General features: G+C 36.4%; 1 protein-coding gene across 4 annotated transcripts in view; it reads left to right on the top strand.

Annotated features, from left to right (window-relative positions):
* TAOK1 (TAO kinase 1) overlaps positions 1–23,524 on the top strand; it is a 173,962-nt gene that overhangs the window by 114,116 nt on the left and 36,322 nt on the right. For 3 of the 4 annotated variants that reach the window (XM_045069951.1, XM_045069950.1, XM_004746938.3), the window contains 7 exons: positions 735–816; positions 4,265–4,432; positions 6,665–6,868; positions 8,951–9,085; positions 17,350–17,586; positions 19,411–19,539; positions 22,249–22,452. In XM_045069951.1, the coding sequence (XP_044925886.1) occupies positions 735–816; positions 4,265–4,432; positions 6,665–6,868; positions 8,951–9,085; positions 17,350–17,586; positions 19,411–19,539; positions 22,249–22,452 (1,159 nt within the window). The remainder of the gene's footprint in view (positions 1–734; positions 817–4,264; positions 4,433–6,664; positions 6,869–8,950; positions 9,086–17,349; positions 17,587–19,410; positions 19,540–22,248; positions 22,453–23,524) is intronic. The other variant, XM_045069953.1, reaches the window with a different exon arrangement.

Consider the following 23,524-nt stretch of genomic DNA (forward strand, 5'->3'; position numbering starts at 1 on the left):
ATAGAACAAGTTATGGTATTTAAAATAAGTGAGAGTAGAATTTTTTTAAGTTTTTAATTTAAATCCCAGTTAGTTAACATACAGTGTAATATTAGTTTCAGGTTTACCATACAGTGATTCCATCCACTTCCATACATCACCCTGTGCTCATCATGACAAATACACTCCTTAGTCTCCATCTCCTATTTCCCCCATTGCCCCATGCACCTCCCTTCTTTTAACCATCAGTTTATACTCTGTAGTTAAGGGTTTGTTCCTTGGTTTACCTCTCTCCCTCTCTCTCTCTCTCTCCCTTTCTCTCTCTCTTTTTTTTCTTAACCTTTGCTTGTTTGTTTCTTAAATTATGGGAGCAGATTTTTAAATCATCTGTGTGAATTCATCTTGGAAAATGATAAAGATTCATTGGTTGGTTTAGATAGCTTTTCATAGACTTATATAAAATCTATAGTATATTGTATTTGCTTCCCCTCCTACTAATAGGCAGATGTCTAGATTTGTGGATTTTTAAAATTACGTTTTTATTTAAATTCCATTTAGTTAATATACAGTGTAATACTAGTTTCAGGTATAGAATTTAGTGATTCAACACCTATATATAACACCCAGTGCTCAAAAATGAACGCTTCATGAATTTCTATGTCATCCTTGCACAGGATGCTAATCTCTGTATTTCTTGTGGATTTGTTTTAAAAGGAAATAGCAATATGTTCACTTGATACTTTCCTTTACAATAGGTCTGATTATTTTCGCAACTTTGTAGATTCTTGCCTCCAGAAAATCCCTCAAGATCGCCCTACATCAGAGGAACTTTTAAAGGTTAGTTTTACTAAGTCTGTTATCTACCTATAAGAAATTATTTTAAAGGATGTATTTTATTTGATTTTGGATCAATATTAAGTATGATCTACTAATTTTTACTGATATGTTAATTTTATATACTGTTCTTTTTTGGAACTTTTCTTAGATGCAGAGTCTTTTGATTTGTGTTCTCAGAATTAATTAAGTGTTTTACCATGTCTGAATAGATATATATACATATGTAAATATTTAATATATATAAAATATATAATAAATATATATAAATATTCCAAATAGTACCAACTGATTATTTACATGTTCTAAGAATATTCCTGAGTTATAACTCCACATTTTAATTCATGTGAAACAATGTCATATTTTAAGGTTAGTAAAACATAGTTTAGCTTTGGATTTAATTTTTATGTCTGCCATATTTTAGATAGTCATCTATATTAAAATAATATGAAAGAAAAAATGTATATTTATATAAATATTGTGGGAGAAAAGAGCTTTCAAAAGAAACTTAAAAATGGATATCATATTTCTCTTTCCTTTTTAGAAATATATTTTTCTAACTTGGCAATGAAAATATTTTAAGAATCATGTAAATTCTGTTTACAGAGTTTGGTTTGACTGCTTAATTTAAATACTTTGGTATATGCTTTCTGTTCTCCAAAATTTATTATTTCATTTGGAGTTTGGCCATCTTATTAATAGCAGTAATAGTATTGTTGAACTTAATATAGTACTTAAAACTAGATAAAGCAATAGTAAGTAGGATTTGACTCTCTGTCCTTGTGCCCCGAAGGAAGATTGGTGATTTTTCACTGTAAGAATCAAATAGACTACTTTTACGTGAATGTTTTAGAACTTCAGAGAGTTTCAGTTTATTTTCACGAGTACACATCAGTTAAAGATACAAAGAAATTGAAAAGATCGTGTGTGTGTGTGTGTGTGTGTGTGTGTGTGTGTCTGTATAATAGTATTTGCAACCACAGTATATAGAAGAACAGTAAAATTTTAGTAATACTTGTGGGATTCTAGGTAGTGAGCTCATTTATAGTCTCAGAAATGAAAGCATGAATAGATAGGTACTCACAATAGATAGCAATGAAATGTTTAGTATAGCTAGGAATTATATTAGTGATAAATAAGCAAGATCTGTATGTAGAAAGCTATCAAACTTAGAAATTTAAGATGTATTATTTTGGGGTAAGAAGACTGAGTATTATCATAAATGGTCATATGTACCAAGCTAAGGCTCAGGAAAAAGAAAAAATCTGGCTTCTTAAACTTGCCTTATATATGCAAAAGAAGCTGTTTTGGTAATAACCCAACCCACCAGGGCCAGATATTTGGTGATTAGATCCCAAGTCTGCATATAGTATTAATTTTCCTGGTTTATAGCAGGAAATTGAAAATGATAAGGAATTATCTATCAAGTACTTCTTTCCCTGTGGCCTAATTATATTTCTGTTGCAGTTTATCATAAGAAGAATTGGTAGAAAAAAATTTAAATCTATGAGATGCCTGGGTGGCTCAGTCAATTAAGCATCTGCCCTCACCTGAGGTCATGATCCCAGGGTCCTGGGATTAAGTCCAGCATCAGGCTCCCTGCTCAGTGGGAGGTCCGCTTCTAGCTCTCTTTCTCTCTCAAATAAATAAAATCTTTAAAAAAAAAAAGTAATTAAAAATTGGAAATAACTGTGCAGAATTAGAGTAATGGTTAAATGATCTTAGCATAAATAATTGATGAAGTAACCCATAGACATTATGTTTATGAATTTGAAATAATACTTATGACAATGATAGTAGAACAAAATATCATATTGTTAAAATTCTGTAGAGAAGCTTTTTCCTCTTGGGGGAATGGCATCCATAGGCATTCAGAATGGTCAGGCCAATACAGTGGCTAACAAAACTAGGTTGTCCTGAACCCCTGGTAATAGAATCATTTACCTTTATACCAAGAAAGTTGGAAAAACACCCAAATGCACATGTGTTGTGCTCCCAGGTGGACTTTGAGTAGTTTGTGCTGTGACACCCCAGTTCTTATAAGATCATCTAAAACAAAAAAGACGTCAGTGGAGCCTGTGAGGGTTCCATGTGTGCTAAGTGTGTTCATGACAGGATCGAGTGTGCTTTCCTTATTGAGGAGCAGAAAATTGTTGTGAAAGTGTTGAAGGTACAAGTGCGGAGTCAGAAAGCTAAATAAAAGGATGTTGGGTGGCTTGGTCGGTTAAGCATCCAACTCTTGATCTCAGCTCAGGTTTGATCTCTCAGGGTCATGAGTTCAAGCCCCATGAATTCATGTCCAGCATGGAAGCCACTTGAAAAAAAAAGGAGCCAAGTTTAAAAAAAAAGTTTTTTGAATAATTAAAATACCAAAAGGCAAAAGAAAAAATTCTTTAAAGAAATTTGAATTACAAAGGTAAAAGTATTATAAGAATTATAAAAATTATAAATTTATCTCATATACATTCTAAATATATATAAAAATTATAAAAGTATTATAAGAATTCAAGTACATCTCAGAACTCAAGGCAAAAGGTGTCTTTCTGCAATCTGTATGCTATGTATCCATAGAACAAAATTTATACACAGAATATATCTGTAAAGAAATAAGTCAAGGGGTGCCTGGGGTGGCTCAGTGGGTTAAAACCTCTGCCTTTGGTTCAGGTCATGATCCCAGGGTCCTGGGATCGAGTCCCACATCGGGCTCTCTGCTCAGCAGGGAGCCTGCTTCCCTCTCTCTCACTGCCTGCCTCTCTGCCTACTTGTGGTCTGTCTCTTTGTCAAATAAATAAATAAATAAAATCTTAAAAAAAAAAAAAGGAAAGAAATAAGTCAAAATATAACAGATTATTCTGATGGTGGAATTGTTCTATTTTTCTGTATTAGATAAGGTTAAGCTTATTAAATGTTAGTGGTAAAAATCACTAATAATATAATGTCTTTTAAGCAACTGCTAGTTATAGAGTATTATTTATCCAGCATCTAAAGGAACTTCTTATAATACCCAAGTTTATGTTACATAATTCACCAGAAATACATTCCTGTTAAAACCTAATACAACCCAGAAGTGAACATACCTTTTCTATGAAATCAGTTCTAATAATATGTAAACCTTTATTTAGCCCTTATTTAGGTCTCTAATTAGACTTAATTATTAGTGTTTAATTAGACTCTGATTATTTCAATGTTGCTTTTTCAGTTGGTCAACAAAGGTACCATATTTTCATAAATGTACAGGGGTAGTTATGCATGCCCAGAGTGTATGTACAGAGATGAGAGTTTGGTAAATACAAGAAGTCAAAACTCTAATAGAATTAAATAGCTATAGATTATATGTGTTATCTATCATGATTACTTAAGATAGTAAGTACACTCTGGGAAAGGGGTACATTTGTACTGATTGAAAAAATAAATAGGCTTCCACCTGACTTTTACTTTCTGTTCTTATCAGCACATGTTTGTTCTTCGTGAGCGTCCTGAAACAGTGTTAATAGATCTCATTCAAAGGACAAAGGATGCAGTAAGAGAGCTGGACAATCTGCAGTATCGAAAGATGAAGAAACTCCTTTTTCAGGAGGCACATAATGGACCAGCAGTAGAAGCACAGGAGGAAGAGGAGGTAATAAGTTAGAAATGATTCAGATATTAAGCTTTGCTTCTTTATTAGCTTCTTTCCTTGTGCAACTTGTCTTGCCATGAATGTTTTGTTTTAGTGCTTCCCAGATTATGTTTTCTTAACACTGGTCCTATAAGGTCCCAGGTGGGAAAAGGGTTTAGCATTCTTTAAACCCAGCCCCTTTGTAGTGTTCATTGATACAGTAAAGCTATGCAGAGCCTTTTATTAAAGAAACCTATTCAACTTTAATCCAGTCGCCATCAAATTTTTTGGATACTGAACTCTCTTTTGCCTTGTATGGTTCTATGGGACATGCTTTTGGAAATATTTGAAATTACAGACTATGAAAGTTGACAGTACTCATTCAGAAGTCTTTAGAGTTATCATGTGTTGTGCTCTGTCAGGGATACTTGATTCTTTGCCGTTCTGTATCACTTCATTCCATCTGCACAGTTCTAAAATACTCATTTTACAGATGAGTAAAGCAAAGCTCAGAGTAATTAACTCATAATAGGTTAATATAGGTTCAGATTCATGTATCTCAACTCTCACATGTTCTTTCCATGTTGCCTTTTAGGGAGTATGGAAATACAGATTTGCAGAAGAAATGTTACAGAACTTCCTCACAAGGAAAGATACATATAGAACTTATTATTTAAATTGCTTTCCAGGGGCACCTGGGTGGCTCAGTGGGTTAAACCTCTGCCTTCAGCTCAGGTCATGATCTCAGGGTGCTAGGATCAAGCCCCGCATTGGGCTATCTGCTCAGCAGGGAGCCTCCTTGTGATCTCTCTTTCTCTGTCAAATAAGTAAATAAAATATTTAAAAATAATAATAATTGCTTTCCAGTGAGAGATCACTTTGCATTCTGAGACCAGGAGTAATAGTTATTTACTTTTCTTTTTTAATAGTGCTACACAATTAATGAACTGTGAAATACAAGACTTTCTTAACTTACAGTTTTGGTTTTGTTTTTTAGTTCATATAGTAATCATTAGAAAATTATTTTGAGGGTAATAAGGGTAGGGCAGTCAGTTAAGCATCAGCTCTTGGTTTTGGCTCAGGTCATGATCTCAGGATCATGAGATTGAGCCCTGTGTATGGCTCAACAGTTGGTGCAGTCTGCTTGGGATTCTCTCTCCCTCTAGCTAACCACACCCCAGCCACACTCACTCTCTTTAAAGTAAATAGATCTAAAAAAAAAAAAAGAAAGAAAATGGAGCTTTTTTAGATATATAAAATATTTCAATAAAGTAAAATTAATAAAATTCTAATGCAGTTAAATCTATAATAGCATCTCTTTTAGGCTAGGATGTAAGAAAAGTTCATATATATATTTATACTTTATATATATATGTATATATGCACCATATGTCTTTATGAAATTCTCCATATCTTACAGAATCTTGGGTAAGACTACTAAAATGTTGGTGCCCAGATACCATGGCTTGCCTGGTTACTTCATAAAAGCATTTTTATGAGTATGATTAAATGTACAGGTAATATGTAATTTTTAATTTACAAATAGTAGATAGGAATCAATTTTAAATAAATTGATGTAAAAGGGTAGGCCAGAGATTATTTTCTCAAGAAGAAAAATATACTTAGTCTTCCTTGAAAAATAACAACTAAGAGGCACCTTGTAGCTCAGTTAGTTAAACCTCACACTTTTAATTTTGGCTCAGGTTACGATCAAGGTCGTGGAATTAAGATATTGCCTCGAGCTCTCATGTGGAACCTGCTTGAGATTCTCTCTCTCCCTGTTCTGCCTCTTCCACCCTGCTTGCATGTGCATGCCAGCACTCTCTAACAACAGTAACAACTAAAAGTGGTTATTTATAGGACTGAAAAAAGATTGGGGTTTGTTTTAACCATGGGAATTACTGAGAAATGACCAGAATATCTCCATATATATACCTCATGAGATGTGTGGTAGAAATGGATTTCAGAAAATGTCAAACAACTTAGAGAAAATGCTATACTTTGGAAATAACCCATAACTGATGAACTAAATTTTTGACACAGTTGGGCTTTTTGTTATTTACTTATTAATTATTTTTATTTGTTTATTTTTCAGTTGGTAGACTTCCTGGTCTTGGCAAATAGAGGGAATTTCTCATGTTAGACCTCTAAATTTCTTTCTAAAGATTGTGTGCTAAGCAGCGTGATAGGTGATTATAATTAACAATTTCAAAAGAGATACAGATATTTGAACCTAGTTCTCTTTTCCCTAAGGAACAAGATCATGGTGTTGGCCGGACAGGAACAGTGAATAGTGTTGGAAGTAATCAGTCTATTCCCAGCATGTCCATCAGCGCCAGTAGCCAAAGTAGTAGTGTTAACAGTCTTCCAGATGCCTCAGATGACAAGAGTGAGCTGGATATGATGGAAGGAGACCACACAGTGATGTCTAATAGTTCTGTCATCCATTTAAAACCTGTGAGTATTTGCATTTCAGTAAATACAATTTCAACTTTGGTAAATAATTTTCTTCAACTGATTAGTCCGGAGAGTCTCTTGGATGTTTCAGAAATTTGGAACATAATTAGGTAACTTACTTTAAAGTGGCATTAGTGGGGCGCCTGAGTGGCTCAGTGGGTTAAGCCGCTGCCTTCAGCTCAGGTCATGATCTCAGGGTCCTGGGATCGAGTCCTGCATCGGGCTCTCTGCTCAGCAGGGAGCCTGCTTCCCTCTCTCTCTCTCTGCCTGCCTCTCCATCTACTTATGATTTCTCTCTGTCAAATAAATAAATAAAATCTTTAAAAAAATAAAAATAAAGTGGCACTAGGCTTATTTTCCCTGTATAATGTCTGCATTTGGGAAACTAATGTTTTAAGAATATTAAAAGGACATTTTAAAAATCATAGAAGAAAGAAATATAGCAACACTGTGTTAATATGTAATTTGAAGTTAGTTTCATGAAAAATACAGTATTTAAAAATAGTTACGTATACACATGAAAGTCACGATAATGGTTGTCTTTTAAGAGAAAGGGTTATGAGGGTAATGATCAAAAGTGACATGTACTTTCCATAATGTTTATATCTTTAAAATAAAACTGAATGTGGGGCGCCTGGGTGGCTCAGTGAGTTAAGCCGCTGCCTTCGGCTCAGGTCATGATCTCAGGGTCCTGGGATCGAGCCCCGCATCGGACTCTCTGCTCAGCAGGGAGCCTGCTTCCTCCTCTCTCTCTGCCTGCTTGTGGTCCTTCTCTGTCAAATAAATAAATAAAATCTTTAAAATAAATAAATAAATAAAACTGAATGTAATTGCCAATAGTTGTAAATTTGGGGTTTAAGAAAAAAGGGTTTTGCTACAGTATTCTTCACACTTCTGAGTGCAGAATTTTTAATTTTCTTGAAAACATTTTGAAAGTCAGGTAACTTGTTTTTAGCAACCAATAGGAATACTTCTTTTTTAACTTCAAAGCTTGTAGTATTACCTAAAAACCTACTAGGCACAAGAGCTAACAGGTAGATCTAACCCAAGTGTTAATCAGCAGATGAATAGATAAATAAACTATCAGATATACATATAAGGGAGTATTATTCAGCTGTGAAAAAATGAAATTCTGATACATACTGTTAACATGAGTGAACCTTGAGATGTTATGCTAAAAAAGTAATGTTATGCTCAGTGATATTAAGCCACATGCAAAAGGACAAATACTGCATAATTCCACTTACATGAAATATCAGAAAAGGCAATTCATAGAGACACAGAATAGATTAGTGGTTACCAGGAACTGAGTAGAGGATAAAATGGAGAATTTTTGTCAGCAGGTACAATTTCTATTTGGGTGATGGAAATGTTTTGGAAATGGTGGTGGTTGTACAACATTGGAAATATAATTAATGCCAATGAATTGTACATTTCAAAATGGCTGAAATGGAAAATTTCATATGATATATGTTCTACTACACTCACACAAAAAGCCATTAAGAATGACTTGGTTATATAGTAGTACTCTTCAGGGCAAAATCATGTTTAATTTTTATGTACTTAGGCAATAGAAGCAGCAGTAAAAAAGGTTATTCTCATAATCAGTTGGTTGCTACTTAATTCACTTCCTCTTCAGTTAATAAACTAAGACATATATAAGGAAAGACCAGTTCTTAAAATTTTTAGTTATTTTTTTGATTATTTGGACAAATTATAGAAGAATTAAAAAGGTATTTTTAAGATATATTATTGCTTTGAAAACCTAAGAGCATTAGGATAATTTTTTTTTTTACTGCTGTTTAGAATTACTAAAGCTTTTCCATTTTCTATATAGTAAGTAGGATATAGATCTAACCTGATAAATTTCCTGATCCTAAATCGGTTTGCTGTTCCATATACTGAGAGAATGATGTTTCCTGATTCTAATTATGTTGAAAATAAAATGTTGGCATTCACAATTTTTGTTCTTGCTTTTTAAAATTATGTCTTTAAGATAAATTGATCAAGTTATCTTTAAATTTTCTTGAAAGTTCAAATTAGCTGTATTTGTTCAATAGTATTGTTTCTTTCTTTGCCTAGGAGGAAGAAAATTACAGAGAAGAGGGAGAGCCTAGAACAAGAGCATCAGATCCACAGTCTCCACCACAAGTGTCTCGTCATAAATCACACTATCGTAATCGAGAACACTTTGCTACTATACGGACGGCATCACTGGTATGTTCTTCCCCTGAATTAGAAATATATTTTTCATATTGGACTGTGGCACCTGTACTGAAGTATAACTATATCTTTTTTTTTTTTTGTATTTGGGGTTTATTTTGCAAAATACTCAGTCAGCATTTAAGTGCCTCTTATGAGAAAGATATACAGAATATGCTGAGATGTTAAACTAGTGATGTCTTCAAAACATACACTAAGAACCATTGTGTTAGAATATATCAAATACTTAGGAGGGCTGGAAGGTACTAAATAGGAGTTCACATTACTTTTGATTTGGGGCATAAAAGAAATATTTAGGAAACAGATTATTTAGGCCTGTCTTGGATGGCTCAGTCAGTCAAGGATCCCACTCTTGGTTTTAACTCAGCTCATAATGTCAGGGTCTTGAGATCAAGCCGCAAGTGGGGTTCTGCATTCAGCGTGAAGTCTGGCTGAGATTCTTTCCCTCTCTCTCTCCTTCCCTGTCTGCTCACACTCATGCTGTCTCTCTCTCAAATAAATAAAGTCTTTTAAAAAATAACAAAAAAGAAAACAAATTATTGGAGCTTTTAATAGTTGTTGATTTTAGGTACAGAGAGGAGGATAAATGTTACTTCTATATAAGAATTAACAGTAAAGAAATACTGAAGCTAACCTATAAAAACCTATTTCTTCAGTAAAGAAATACTGAAGCTAATACTGAAGTGAGGGAATGAGGAGAAATGTTTGGGAAATTGCAAGTAATTAAATTTGATGTATTCAAAATTTAGTTCTTCTGGTTTCCCAAAAAATAATAAAAATGGATTATGGGGGGTGTGTGACTTGCTCACTTGGTAAAACATATGACCCTTAATCTTAGGCTGGGATCATGACCTGAGCCGAAAGCAGAGGCTTTAACGCACTGAGCCACCCAGACACCCCCATGACTATTTTAATAAATACCTAAAGAGGTATTACCTAGAGAGATGCCAATTCATGTGACTTTGTGACTTCGCATATATTAAAATGTTTCTCAAACACTCTGTCCCAGTTTCTGGCTCCCTCAAATTATTTAAGGATACACTTTTTTTTTTTTTTTTAAGATTTTAATCACAAGTAGGCCGAGAGGCAGGCAGAGAAAGAGAGAAGAGGAAGCAGGCTCCCTGCTGAGCAGAGAGTCTGATGCGGGGCTCGATCCCAGGACCCTGGGAACACAACCTGAGCTGAAGGCTGAGGCTTTAACCCACTGAGCCACCCAGGTGCCCCACACTTTTTTTTCTTAAGTATAGTTGACATACAGTGTTATTTTAGTTTTAGGTATATAACATAGTGATTTGGCAGTTCTCTACATTATCAGTGCTCAGCGCAATAAGAGTAGTCATCCTCTGTCACCATACAAAGTTGTTAGTATTATTGACTATTCCCTGTGCTGTACTTTTCATCTCCATAATTTATTTATTTCATAACTGGAAGTTTGTACCTCTTAATCCCCATCATTTATTTTATCCATCCGTTTGTTTTGTGTATTTTAAGAGTCTTTTGATTTTTGTTTGTTCCTTCATTTGTATTCTGGATTCCCCATGTAAGTGAAATCATAGGGTATTTGTTTCTCTCTTTCTGACTTATTTCACTTAGCATAATACCCTCCAAGTTTATTCATGTTGTTGCACATGGCAAGATCTCCTTTTTTATGGCAATATTCATATATATACCACATGTGCTTTATCCATTCATTTACTGATGGACCCTTGGGTTGCTTCCATTACTTGACTATTATAAATAATACTACAGTGAACATATGGGTTCGTGTATCTTTTCAAAGTAGTGTTTTCTCTCTCTCTTTCTTCCTCCCACCCTCCCTCTCCTGTTTCTTCCTTTTTTTTTTTTTTTTTTTTTTTTTAAAGAGATGGAGTGAGGGTAGGGGCAGAAGGAGAGGGAGAGAGAGAATCTTAAGCAGACTTCTCTGCCCAGCGCAGAGCCTGATACAGGGCTTGATCTTACAACCCTGAGATCATGACCTAAGCCGACTTCAGGAGTTGGACATTTACCCAATGCAGCAACCCAGGTGCCCCAGTGTTTTCTATTTCTTTGGGTAAATACCCAGTAGTGGAATTAATAGATCATTTGTGTTTGTATTTTTAATTTTTTGAAGAACCTCCCTACTGTTTCCCACAGTAGTTACACTGGTTTGCATTCTTACCAACAGTACACAGGGTTCCCTTTTTTTTTTTTTTTTTTAAAGATTTTATTTATTTATTTGACAGAGAGAGATCACAAGTAGGCAGAGAGGCAGGCAGAGAGAGAGGAGGAAGCAGGCTCCCTGCTGAGCAGAGAGCCCGATGCGGGGCCCGATCCCAGGACCCTGGGATCATGACCTGAGCCAAAGGCAGAGGCCCAACCCACTGAGCCACCCAGGTGCCCCAGGGTTCCCTTTTCTTAAGGACACTTCTTAAATTACAGATTTAGAAAGATTAAGATCCATATTCTTAAATTTAGTAATTCTATTTCAGATAAAACATTAAGAGTGTGTATAGGTTTATGTACAAGGTAACTATACTGTATCACTCAGTATAACTACCAAGTACCGTAACCCATTCTTTCTTCTGCCTTGGGCTGTTTTCATATAATAAATTGATATTAGGTATTCAGTTTGAAGAGTTTTTACAATGGCTTTTGCCTTAGTTATCCATCATCTTAAAAAAAAGAGAGATGTAAAAATTCTAGTCATCACAGTAGGTTACCTTCATACCCCGCCCCCACTTTGTCATTTTCCACTGCCATGAACACCATTTTCTGTCTCTTCACTCTTACTAGTTTTAACTGTTTGGGTTTCATATAAAGGGAATCATAGAATGTACTTTTTTGTATCTGGCTTATTTTGCTCAACTTAATGTTTTTGAAATTTATCAGTCTTGTGTTCATTAAAGTTCATTCATTTTTTTTAAAGATTTTATTTATTTATTAGAGACAGAGAGGGAACAGGAGCTGGAGGAGGAGCAGAGGGAGAGGGAGAAGCGGACTCCCCACTGAGCAGGGAGCCTGATGCAGGGCTTGTTCCCAGCCTGAGCTGAAGGCAGACACACACACACCCCCTTTTTTTTTAAGATTTTATTTATTTATTTAGCAGACAGAGATCACAAGTAGGCAGAGAGGCAGGAAGAGAAAGGGGGAAGCAGCCTCCCCACCAAGCAGAGAGCCTGATGTAAGACTCGATTCCAGGACCCTGAGATTATGACCCAAGCTGAAGGCAGAGGCTTTAACCCACTGAACCACCCAGGCACCCCTGAAGGCAGACCCTTAACCAACTAAGTCACGCAGGCACACCAAAGTTTATTCTTTTTTATTACTATAAGTAGTTTTCCCTTGTGTGAATGTGTAATTTTTTTACCCATTCTTTATTGATGAACAATTGGTTTGATTACTCTTTGGGCATGTAAGATTGCTATAAACACTCTTGTACAAATCTTCATGTGAACATGATATTGTAATTCCTTGTTGATAAATGTTGAAGGTAAAATAACTGAGTTGTAGGGTATGTGTATGTTTAACCTCCCAAGAATCTTACAGTTTTCCAAAAATGGGTATACTATTTACATGCCCATTAAGAGTGTATACGTTTGTTTTGTTTTGTTTTAGCAGTATTTAAGTTTTAATTGGTTTACATTCTCTCCTACATTTGGTGTTGTCAGTCTTTTTTATTTTAGCCACTCCAGTGGTATGAAATGGAATTTCATAGTATTTGTTCATTTTCCTGGGACTAAAGAAGTAATCATTATAAGCCCTTTTCCACATGCTTATTGTCTATTCTTGTGTCATCTTTTTTTTTTAAGACTTTATTTATTTATTTGACAGACAGAGATCACAAGTAGTCAGAGAGGCAGGCAGAGAGAGAGAGGGAAGCAGGCTCCCCCACCAGGCAGAGAGCCCGATGTGGGGCTCAATCCCAGGACCCTGGGATCATGACCCGAACTGAAGGCAGAGGCTTTAGCCCACTGAGCCACCCAGGTGCCCCTGTTCTCCACTTCTTAAGTGGAGTGTTGTAGTCAAGTCTGTTGTCTTCTTTCTTTTTTTTTTTTTAAGATTTTATTTATTTATTTGACAGAGAGAGATCACAAGTAGGCAGAGAGGCAGGCAGAGAGAGAGGAAGGGAAGCAGGCTCCCTGCTGACCAGAGAGCCCGATGTGGGACTCGATCCCAGGACCCTGAGATCATGACCTGAGCCGAAGCCAGCGGCTTAACCCACTGAGCCACCCAGGCGCCCTGTTCTCCACTTCTTTCTTTCTTTCTTTTTTTTTTTTTTTTTTAAGATTTTATTAGAGAGAGAGAGCACAAGCTGTGTGGGGAGGAGCAGAAAGGGATATGAAGAATATCCCTTAGACAGCCTATTGAGCTGAGAGCCCAACATGGGGTCCATCCCAGGACCCCGAGATCATGACCTAAGCTGAAGGCAGACACCTAACTAACTGAGCCACCCAGGCGCCCCATCTTTTACTTTATTTCTTATTCAGATACTCATCTTTTTAATATGATTTGTAGGTGTTCTTTATAAAAGTTGGTTATAGTATTCTATCTCATATATACCTTGCAAATATTTTTTCATCATGTGTAATTTACCTGTTCTTTTTCCTACTTGATGAAAACTTAAAAATTTTTTAGTTTTAAAATCCAGTTATAACCATCTGATTTTAAAAAATGGATAAAGCAGGGTGCATGGGTGGGTGCCATTGGTTAAGTGACCAACTCTTGGTTTAAGCTAAAGTCATCATCTCAGGACGGTGGGATTGAGCCCTGCCTTTTGCTTCCCGTGCTGAGTCTGCTTGGGATTCTTCCTCTCCCTCTGCCCCTTTCCCTGCATGTTCTCTATCTCTTCCTCCCTCTCTTTCTAAAATAAATAAAGCTTTTTAAAAAAATGCATAGGGGCATCTGGGTGGCTCAGATGGTTAAGCATCTGCCTTCAGCTCAGGTCATGATCCCAGGGTCCTGGGATTGAGCCCCATGTAGGGCTCCCTGCTCCCTCTCCCTCTGCCAGTCCCTCCACTGGTGCTGTCTGACCCTATGCTCTGTCAAATAAATAAATAAAATCATAAAAAATAAATAATAAATAGTAATAAAATACATAAAGTCACAGGTTCCTGGGTGGCTCAGTCAGTTAAGTGGCAACTCTTTATTTCAGCTCAGGTCGTGATCTCAGTATTGTGATATGAGATCAAGCCCCATGTCAGGCTCACGCTGGGTGTGGGGCCAGCTTAAGATTCTCTCTCCGTCCCTCCTCCCTTTAAAAAATGGATAAAGGTCTTGAATAGACATTTCTCCAGAAAAGATAAACAAATGACCAACAAGTACAACAAAAGATGCTCAATATCATTAGTTATTAGGGAAATGCAAATCAAAACCACAATGAGGGACCACCTCATACCCACTAGGATGGCTTTTAAAAAGGAAAAATAGGGTCACCTGAGTGGCTCAGAGGTTAAGCCTTTGCCTTCACCTCAGGTCATGATCTCAGGGTCCTGGGATGAAGACCCACATCGGGCTCTCTGCTCAGCGGGGAGCCTGCTTCTCCCTCTCTCTGCCTGCCTCTCTGCCTAGTTGTGATCTTTCTATGTCGAATTAATAAATAAAATCTTTAAAAAAGAAAGAAAAATAATAATTATTGGAGGACATGAAAAATGAGAGATCCTGTGTGTTTCTGGTAATATGTGTGTAATAATATTGTAATTGTGTTTATGTAATATGATTGTAATATGATTCAGCTTCTGTGGGAAACAGTTGACAGTTCCTCAGAAAGTTCAACATAGAGTATCATAGGACTCACCAATTCCATTCCTACATATATACCCAAAGAATCAAAAAGTAGTACTCCAACAAGTACATGCACACACATGTTCATAACAGCACTATTCACAATAGCCATATCCATCAGCAGATGAATGATAAATTATGGTATATTCATACAGTGGAATTTTATTCATCTATAAAAAGGAATGAAATACTGATACTTGCTACAACATGGATGAACCTTGAAAACATGCTAAATGAAGGAAGGCAGACATAAAAGATCACATATTATATGGCTATATGAAATATCCAAAAAGGATGTGAATCCATAGAAATGGACAATAAGGGGTGCCTGGGTGGCTCAGTGGGTTGAACCGCTGCCTTCGGCTCAGGTCATGATCTCAGAATCCTGGGATTGAGTCCCACATCGGGCTCTCTGCTCAGCAGGGAGCCTGCTTCCCTCTCTCTCTCTGCCAGCCTCTCTACCTACCTGTGATCTCTCTCTGTCAAATAAATAAATAAAATCTTTAAAAAAAAAAAAAAAAGAAATGGACAATAAATTGGTGGCTACCAGGAGAGAATGGGGAATAGGATTTTTTTCTGAGATGATAAAAATGTTTTGTAATTATGGGGCGCCTGGGTGGCTCAGTGGGTTAAGCCACTGCCTTCGGCTCAGGTCATGATCTCAGGGTCCTGGGATCGAGTCCCGTGTCGGGCTCTCTGCTCAGCGGGGAGCCTGCTTCCTCTTCTCTCTCTCTGCCTGCCTCTCTGCCTACTTGTGATCTCTCTCTGTCAAATAAATAAATAAAATCTTTAAAAAAAATGTTTTGTAATTAGATTAAAGTGGTAGTTGTACAACATTGTGAATATACTAAATGTTATTGAGTTGTTCACTTTGAAATGATTAATTTGGGATGCCTGGGTGGCTCACTTGGTTAAGGATCTGGCTTGTTATTTCAGCTGAGGTCATGATCCAGCCCCACATCAGGCTTCACACTTAGCAGGGAGTCTGCTTAAGGATTCTCTCCCTCTCTCTTTGCCCCTCCCCATATGCCCTCACACACTTGTGTGCGCTCTCTCTAAAATAAATAAATCTTTTTAAAAAATGATTAATTTTAGGGACGCCTGGCTGGCTAGGTTGGAAGAGCATGCGACTTGATCTTGGGGTTGTGAGTGAATTTCAGCTCAGTTTAAAAATGTAGTTTATACATTTTTGTCTTCCAAATTTTTATTTAAATTCTAGTTAGTTAACATATAGTGTAGTATTGATTTCAGGAGTAGAATTTAGTGATGCATCACTTACATGTAACATTCAGTGGTCATCATAACAAGTGTTCTCTCTAATACCCATCATCCACTTAGCCCATCCCCTGCCCATGTCCTTCCATCAACCCTGTTTGTTTTCTATTTTAAGAGTTTCTTATGGTTTGCCTTCCTCTCTCTCTTTTTTTTCCCTTCCCATATATTCATCTTTTTTTCCCCAGATTCCACATATGTGAAATCATATGGTATTTGTCTGACTTATTTTCCTTAGTGTAATACACTCTGGCTCCATCCACATTGTTGCAAATTGCAAGATTTCATTCTCTTTGACGGCTGAGTAATATTTGTGTGTGTGTGTGTGTGTGAGAGAGAGAGAGAGAGACCGACCTTCTTTACCAGTTCATCAGTTGATGGACATTTGGACTCTTGCCATAGTTTGGCTATTACATTTTTTTCTTTATATCCTGTGCCTTTTGTGTTCTATCCAGGAAATATTTGCTTACACAGTAGTCCATGTCTTCTTTTGCTTTATGATTCTAAGTTTTATGTTTAGGTCAAATCATTCTTTTCAAATTAATTTTTGAATATAGAGTGATATAGGAATCGGGTTTATTTATTTTTACAGGGAACTAGTTGTTTCAGCAGGATTTATTAAAAAACACTTTCCCTTTTTGAATTAACCTCAATATTTTGTAGAAAATCTACTTGACTGAGTATGTGTGTGTCTGTTTCTAGATTTTATTCTATTCCTTTGATCAATTCAGTCTGCCCTTACACCAGTACCACATTGTTTTGATTGCTGATATATGTCTTCCAACTTTTTCTTCCCCCTCAAGAATGTTTTTGGCCTTATTTATTCTCATATAAATTTTAGAATCAGCTTGTTTATTTCTTTAAAAGATGTGCTCGAAATTTAATTGAAAACTGCTAACTGGGATCGCTTAAATTAACTGCCTGCTTAGTTAATGGCAGAGTGATCTAAAATGCTTTTGAGGGACGCCTGGGTGGCTCAGTTGGTTAAGCGGCTGCCTTTGGCTCAGGTCATGATCCCAGGGTCCTGGAATCGAGTCCCACATCGGGCTCCTTGCTTGGCGGGGAGCCTGCTTCTCCCTCTGCCTCTGCCTCTGCCTGTGCTTGCTCTCGCTTATCTCTCTATGATAAATAAATAAATAAATAAATCTTTAATAAATAAATAAATAAAATGCTTTTGAAAAAAATGTTTTACTTTGTTCTTTTCTGTCCATTGTTTGTATGTCTAGGTTACAAGGCAAATGCAAGAACACGAGCAGGACTCTGAGCTTAGAGAACAGATGTCTGGCTATAAGAGAATGAGGCGGCAACATCAAAAGCAATTAATGACTCTGGAAAATAAACTAAAGGCTGAGATGGATGAACATCGCCTCAGATTAGACAAAGATCTTGAAACTCAGCGTAACAATTTTGCTGCAGAAATGGAGAAACTTATCAAGAAACATCAGGCTGCTATGGAAAAAGAGGTAGCTGATTCAATATTATTAATTTGTTCTAGCTTGTAACCATTCCAGAATTAACCAAGATAACATTTTGATGTTAGAGTATCTGTTCACCAGAACCAAGCAGATCAATTGGAGAGAGAGACACATAACATGTATAATGTCAGGTACTGAATCTGAGAACCAATAGACAGAGGATTATTTCCTGATACTTGCTAGATTTATAGTGTCACAGTGAGTAAGTCTTTCATTCATCTGTTCTGGGCCTCAAGGATGCTGGTTATCTGAAGAGTTTGATAAATCACCTATTAGTAACACGGTTCAGGTCTCAGAAAATCATTCGTGATTCCCTTTTCTATGTATTTTTTGGAAACTGTCCTTAAATATATAGCAGCATTTTTATGTCAAAGAATAACTGAAGATTAATATAGAGAGAATGTTAAAGATTACAAATTAAACATTGGGGAGGGTATGTGCTATGGTGAGTGCTGTGAAGTGTGTAAACCTGGCGATTCACAGACCTCTACCCCTGGGGCTAATAATACATTATACGTTCATTAAAAAATAAAAATTTATTTTAAAAAGATTATAAATTAAGAGATTCAGATTAGGGGTTAGCCCATTAGTTTATTTATAAATAAGGTCATTTTAGTATATGATAAAAGCAAATTTTTTAGGATTCTTGTTATGTGAAACCTTTTCTTATAAAGGTTTTTGATGTCCCATTAGTTTCATTTTATTTTGATAGTCCCATTTGTCAAGTAAAATGTAAGCTTCTTGGTAAATTCACAGAATATCGTCAGATATGTCTAGCTAGTCCACATTAAGGCATTATTTATCATAGCTACCCTGTTCAACCTTCCTCCCCCCGAAAAAAAAAAACACTCTCGTACAATAGTAGAGAATTTAGCAAAATAATTTATGGTGTAAATAAACATTTGATTTTGAAATAATTAGGTGAAAGAATTATCCTGTTGGTCATGGGGTAGTATTTTTAGTAACTTAAGAGGTAGATACTAAATATTTAAGAAAGCAATTCATGAAATGGGATGTAGAATATGATTACAAATTTGTTAAAGAAGTAAATACACATAGAAAAAATTAGGAAGCATATACACCAAAATGTTTATATTGGTTATCTGTGCATGCTAAAATCATGTAATATTTTCCTTCTTTGTGTTCTACTATACTTCCTAAATGTTCTACAACGATTATACATTGCATATATCATCAGAAATAAAGGGTGCCTGGCTGGCAAGAGTTGGTGGAATATGCAATTCTTGATCTCGGGGTTGTAAGTTTGATCCCCATGTTGGATATAGATATTACTAAAAAATAAAATCTTTAAAAAAAAGGAAAGCAGTAATGATACATATGTCTAATATTTAGTATTTTCATATTATTTAATATATAAATTAAAGGTAAGTTTTAAAAATAAACATTATTTCATATTTGAGTCAACCAAGATAAATCATGGTTAAATTATATTTGTAGATAAATGTGTTTGTTTTTTATTGGGAGGAGAACATACTCCTGTTAAATGGAGAAAAGAAAGGTGAAAACCTTCTGACCCTGTACAAGGTCAACATTTTAAAGACGAGTTCCATTTTATTGGTTCTCTGAAATTCTAATGAAGATGCTGAGTACATCAGAAACCAATATTGCACCATATTTTAACTGCCAAAAATTTAAATAAAAATAAATAGGGTGCTGAGTAATAAGTATTAATAATTTGTTGGTGATTTTTTTGATCATGGGAAAAAATGGTATCTGTGGTAATGCGTATTCAAATGCTGCTTTGAATCTATCAACTTAACTAATTTGGTCCATTTTTAAAATTTTCTATAGGCTAAAGTGATGGCCAATGAAGAGAAAAAATTTCAGCAGCATATTCAGGCCCAACAGAAGAAAGAACTGAATAGTTTTTTGGAGTCCCAGAAAAGAGAATATAAACTTCGAAAAGAACAGCTTAAGGAGGTACTTATTTTATAAACATTTTCAAGGCAGTTATCTGCTTATTGATTGTACGTAATGTTGCTCAACTCATAGAACCTTGAAGATAAATTTTCTTTTGTTGTTTGTTAACCATGAAACGTATATCGGTTTGAATGAAAACATTGATGACCAAGATCCTCAATTGAGGAGCTGTAAAAAGAATCATCTCCTAAAAACATAAGTCATTTTATTCATAATAACTTTACTAAGCACTTTTTTTAAAAAATTTTATTGATTTATTTGACAGAGAGATCACAAGTAGGCAGAGAGAGGTGAGGGGGGGAAGCAGGCTCCCCGCTGAGCAGAGAGCCCGGTGTGGAGCTCGATCCCAGGACCCTGGGATCATGACCTGAGCCAAAGGCTTTAACTCACTGAACCACCCAGGTGCCCCTACTAAGCACTTATTAAGTAAATGTCTAATTAGAAATAAAAGTATGTGAGCTGTAAAGAAAAGAAAAAGAAAAAAGCCACACATCTCTTTCATTGAAAGTAAACCATTCCAGGGGTGCCTGGGTCGCTCAGTGGGTTAAAGCCTCTGCCCTCGGCTCAGGTCATGATCCCTGGGTCCTGGGCTCGAGCCCCGCATCAGGCTCTCTGCTTGGCGGGGAGCCTGCTTCCTCCTCTCTCTCTGCCTACTTGTGATCTCTGTCTGTCAAATAAATAAATAAAATCTTTTAAAAAATAAAATAAAATAAAATAAACCATTCCAGGGTGCCTGGGTGGCTCAGCTGGTTGGGTGTATGACTCTTGCTTTCAGCTGGGGTTGTGATCTGGAGTCTTGAGATGGAGCCCTGCCTCAGGCTCCATGCACACCAGGGAGTCTGCTTGAGATTCTCTCCCTCTGCTCCTACCCCAGCTTGGGTGTATTCTTTCTTTCTCTCTCTCTAACAAATAAATCTTTAAGTAATCCTTTAGGGATACAAGGTTTGTGTGCTTGCATGTGTATGTTCATTCAGAATAATGGTTCTCAGTATAGGGGAAGGGACATACTAGACTTTTGGTGGGGTAATTTCCTGGCAGAAGATTTTGAGAAAGATACCTGGTGATTCTCGAGAAACTATACAGAGGGGGCATCTGGGTGGCACAGTGGGTTAAGCTTCTGCCTTCGGCTCAGGTCATGATCTCAGTGTCGTGGGATCAAGCCCTGCATTGGGCTCTCTGCCCCATTCTCTGCTGCCTACTTGTAATCTCTCTCTCAAATAAATAAATAAATAAATAAATCTTTAAAAACAAAAACAAACAAAAGAGCAGAGGATCATAGGGGAAGGGAGGGAAAAATAAAATAAAATGACTGAAATCAGAGAGGGAGACAAACCATAAGAGACTCTTAATCATAGGAAACAAATTGAGGATTGCTATTGGGGAAGTGGGGGAGGGGTGCAGTAACTGGGTGATAGGCATTAAGGAGAGCATGTGATATAATGAGCACTGAGTGTTATATGCAACTGATGAATTACTGAACTCTACATCATGGTACACTATATGTTAACTAATTGAATTTACATAAAGTAACTAAAAAAATATACCAGGTGATTCCCTGTGTATGTGCCTGTGTTATTCTTGTCACTTCCTATAGTGTATGCATATATACCCTCATTTGGGAACTACTGATTTATGTGTTTTTTATTTTTATGTGTTTGAATATCTTATGAGCTTAAGTTACAAAGACTTGGTCTCTATCTTGAATAACAGAGGAAGGACCATAAGGTTAGTAGTCTCTAAAAAATCAATTTAGACTTAGAAAAGATGGCTGATTTGTATTGTCTGCGATATTGATGGCTTTTTAGGTTGAAGATATACTAGTATTAATATCCTAAGACTTGTCTCATTGAGTATATGATGAATGTTGTCATCTTGCCCAATATAAATGCATTTTCATGTAGGTAGTTCTTGAGATGATATTTAAAGTACTGTAGAAAAGCACTGGTTTTTATTTGTTTGGTGTTTATTAATGCTAAATATATTTTTAAAAGATTTTATTTATTTATTTGACAGAGGGAGATCACAAGTAGTCAGAGAGGCAGGCAGAGAGAGAAGGGGAAGGCGGCTCCCTGCTGAGCAGAGAGCCGATGCTGGGGTAGATCCCAGGACCCTGAGACCATGGCCCAAGCCAAAGGCAGAGGCCCAACCCACTGAGCCACGCAGGCACCCTATTAATGCTCAATTTTAAATGCCACTCATAAAAAGGGTCTCTATTCTCCCATGGTTTTGTTGATTTTCTATTTAGTTTCCAAGTTTTTTTATATTGTGTATATCCATAATCTTGCCAGAAGCTTGATGTTTAGAATGTTAATAACCAAGTGAAACATAACTGTATTTTAGCTCTAATTTTAATTTATATATGATTTTTACCTGAAAGCACTACCTTCTCTCTCTTCTTGGGAAGGATTTAAAAAAAGATATGTTTTACTTCATTTCCCAATCATTGTGTGCTTTTGAATCATCCTAAGTGTAGCTGTGCTAAACCAAAAGATATACATGTTTTCTAATATACTTTTCCTCTTTACCACTGGTCACTCAAGAAAAAGGAAAACTGTTTCCTACCTCCTTGAGGTCATTGCCCTGCCTGAGCACTAGAACAGACATAAGTTAAATTCTTTTATCTAAATTTATTAGATACCAAATTTTACATTAACTCTATTCATGTAGTTAATTTTTATGTATTTTGAACTGAGTTTTTTATGTTGCCAGGAACTGAATGAAAACCAGAGCACCCCCAAAAAAGAAAAACAAGAGTGGCTTTCAAAGCAGAAGGAGAATATACAACATTTCCAAGCAGAAGAAGAGGCTAATCTTCTACGACGACAGAGGCAATACCTAGAGCTGGAATGCCGTCGCTTTAAGAGAAGAATGTTACTTGGACGCCATAACTTAGAGCAGGACCTTGTGAGGGAGGTATGTTTAAATGATGGGGTATCAGAAATAAATCTGTTGCATCCCAGCTGCAAGACCTTTGCACTCATAATTCCCTGGCCTAAATCCTTCTTTCCCAGATACTCAATCCATATCGCTTGCTTTCTCCCTTTAAATGTTCTTCTTTGTACTTCTTTTTCTTACCCATATACACTTTTGTGGGGGAATCTCTCTCCTCAGCTAGAATGGAAATTATATGAAGCCACAGGTTCTGTTCAGGTCTTTATATCCCTATTATCTGGCGCATAGTAAGCATACAGTGTTAACTATAAATATTAAATCCATGAATAATGAAGGAAGTATTAACTTTTAAATGAGAAAATTAATTGGATAATTTATGTTTTTTGATTTGAGTTGAGTGCCATGAATTGTGTGTTACCATTTAATACATTGTTATAACTATGTAATTATTAACTGGGCAAATGCAGAAACTCTTACCACAATGAGAATAATTGTTTTTATTATCAGGAACACCTATGAGCATAAATAAATTTATTTCCAAGGTGGCATAAAATAAGCTTCAAGTACAGTGTAACTCTTCTGTGATAGCTAAAGAATTTAAAAATAAAACAGTTGAGGGATACCTGGGTAGCATAGTTGGTTAAGCTCCCAACTGTTTTGGCTCAGATCATGATCTCAGGGTCATGTCAGGCTCTGCATGGGTCTCCCTGCTTGGCTAGGCTCAGAGTCTGCTTGAGATTGCCTCCCCTCCCCTGCCTGCCCTACCACCCTCCCACTTGTGCTCTTACACAGGCATGCTGGCTCACATGCTCTCTCTCTCTCTCTAAAGTAAATAAATCTTTTTAAAAAGAAGTTTTATCAGGGGCGCCTGGGTGGCTCAGTGGGTTAAAGCCTCTGCCTTCGGCTCAGGTCATGATCCCAGGGTCCTGGGATCAAGACCCGCATCGGGCTCTCTGCTCAGCAGGGAGCCTGCTTCCTCCTCTCTCACTGCCTGCCTCTCTGCCTACCTGTGATCTCTGTCAAATAAATAAATAAAGTCTTTTAAAAAAAAAAAAAGAAGAAGAAGTTGTTTTATCAGTTAGATGAGAATAAT

This window comes from Mustela putorius, unplaced genomic scaffold, assembly GCF_011764305.1.
Source record: "Mustela putorius furo isolate JIRA1106 unplaced genomic scaffold, ASM1176430v1.1 tig00003962_pilon_pilon_pilon, whole genome shotgun sequence".
Classification (NCBI taxonomy): Eukaryota; Metazoa; Chordata; class Mammalia; order Carnivora; family Mustelidae; genus Mustela; species Mustela putorius.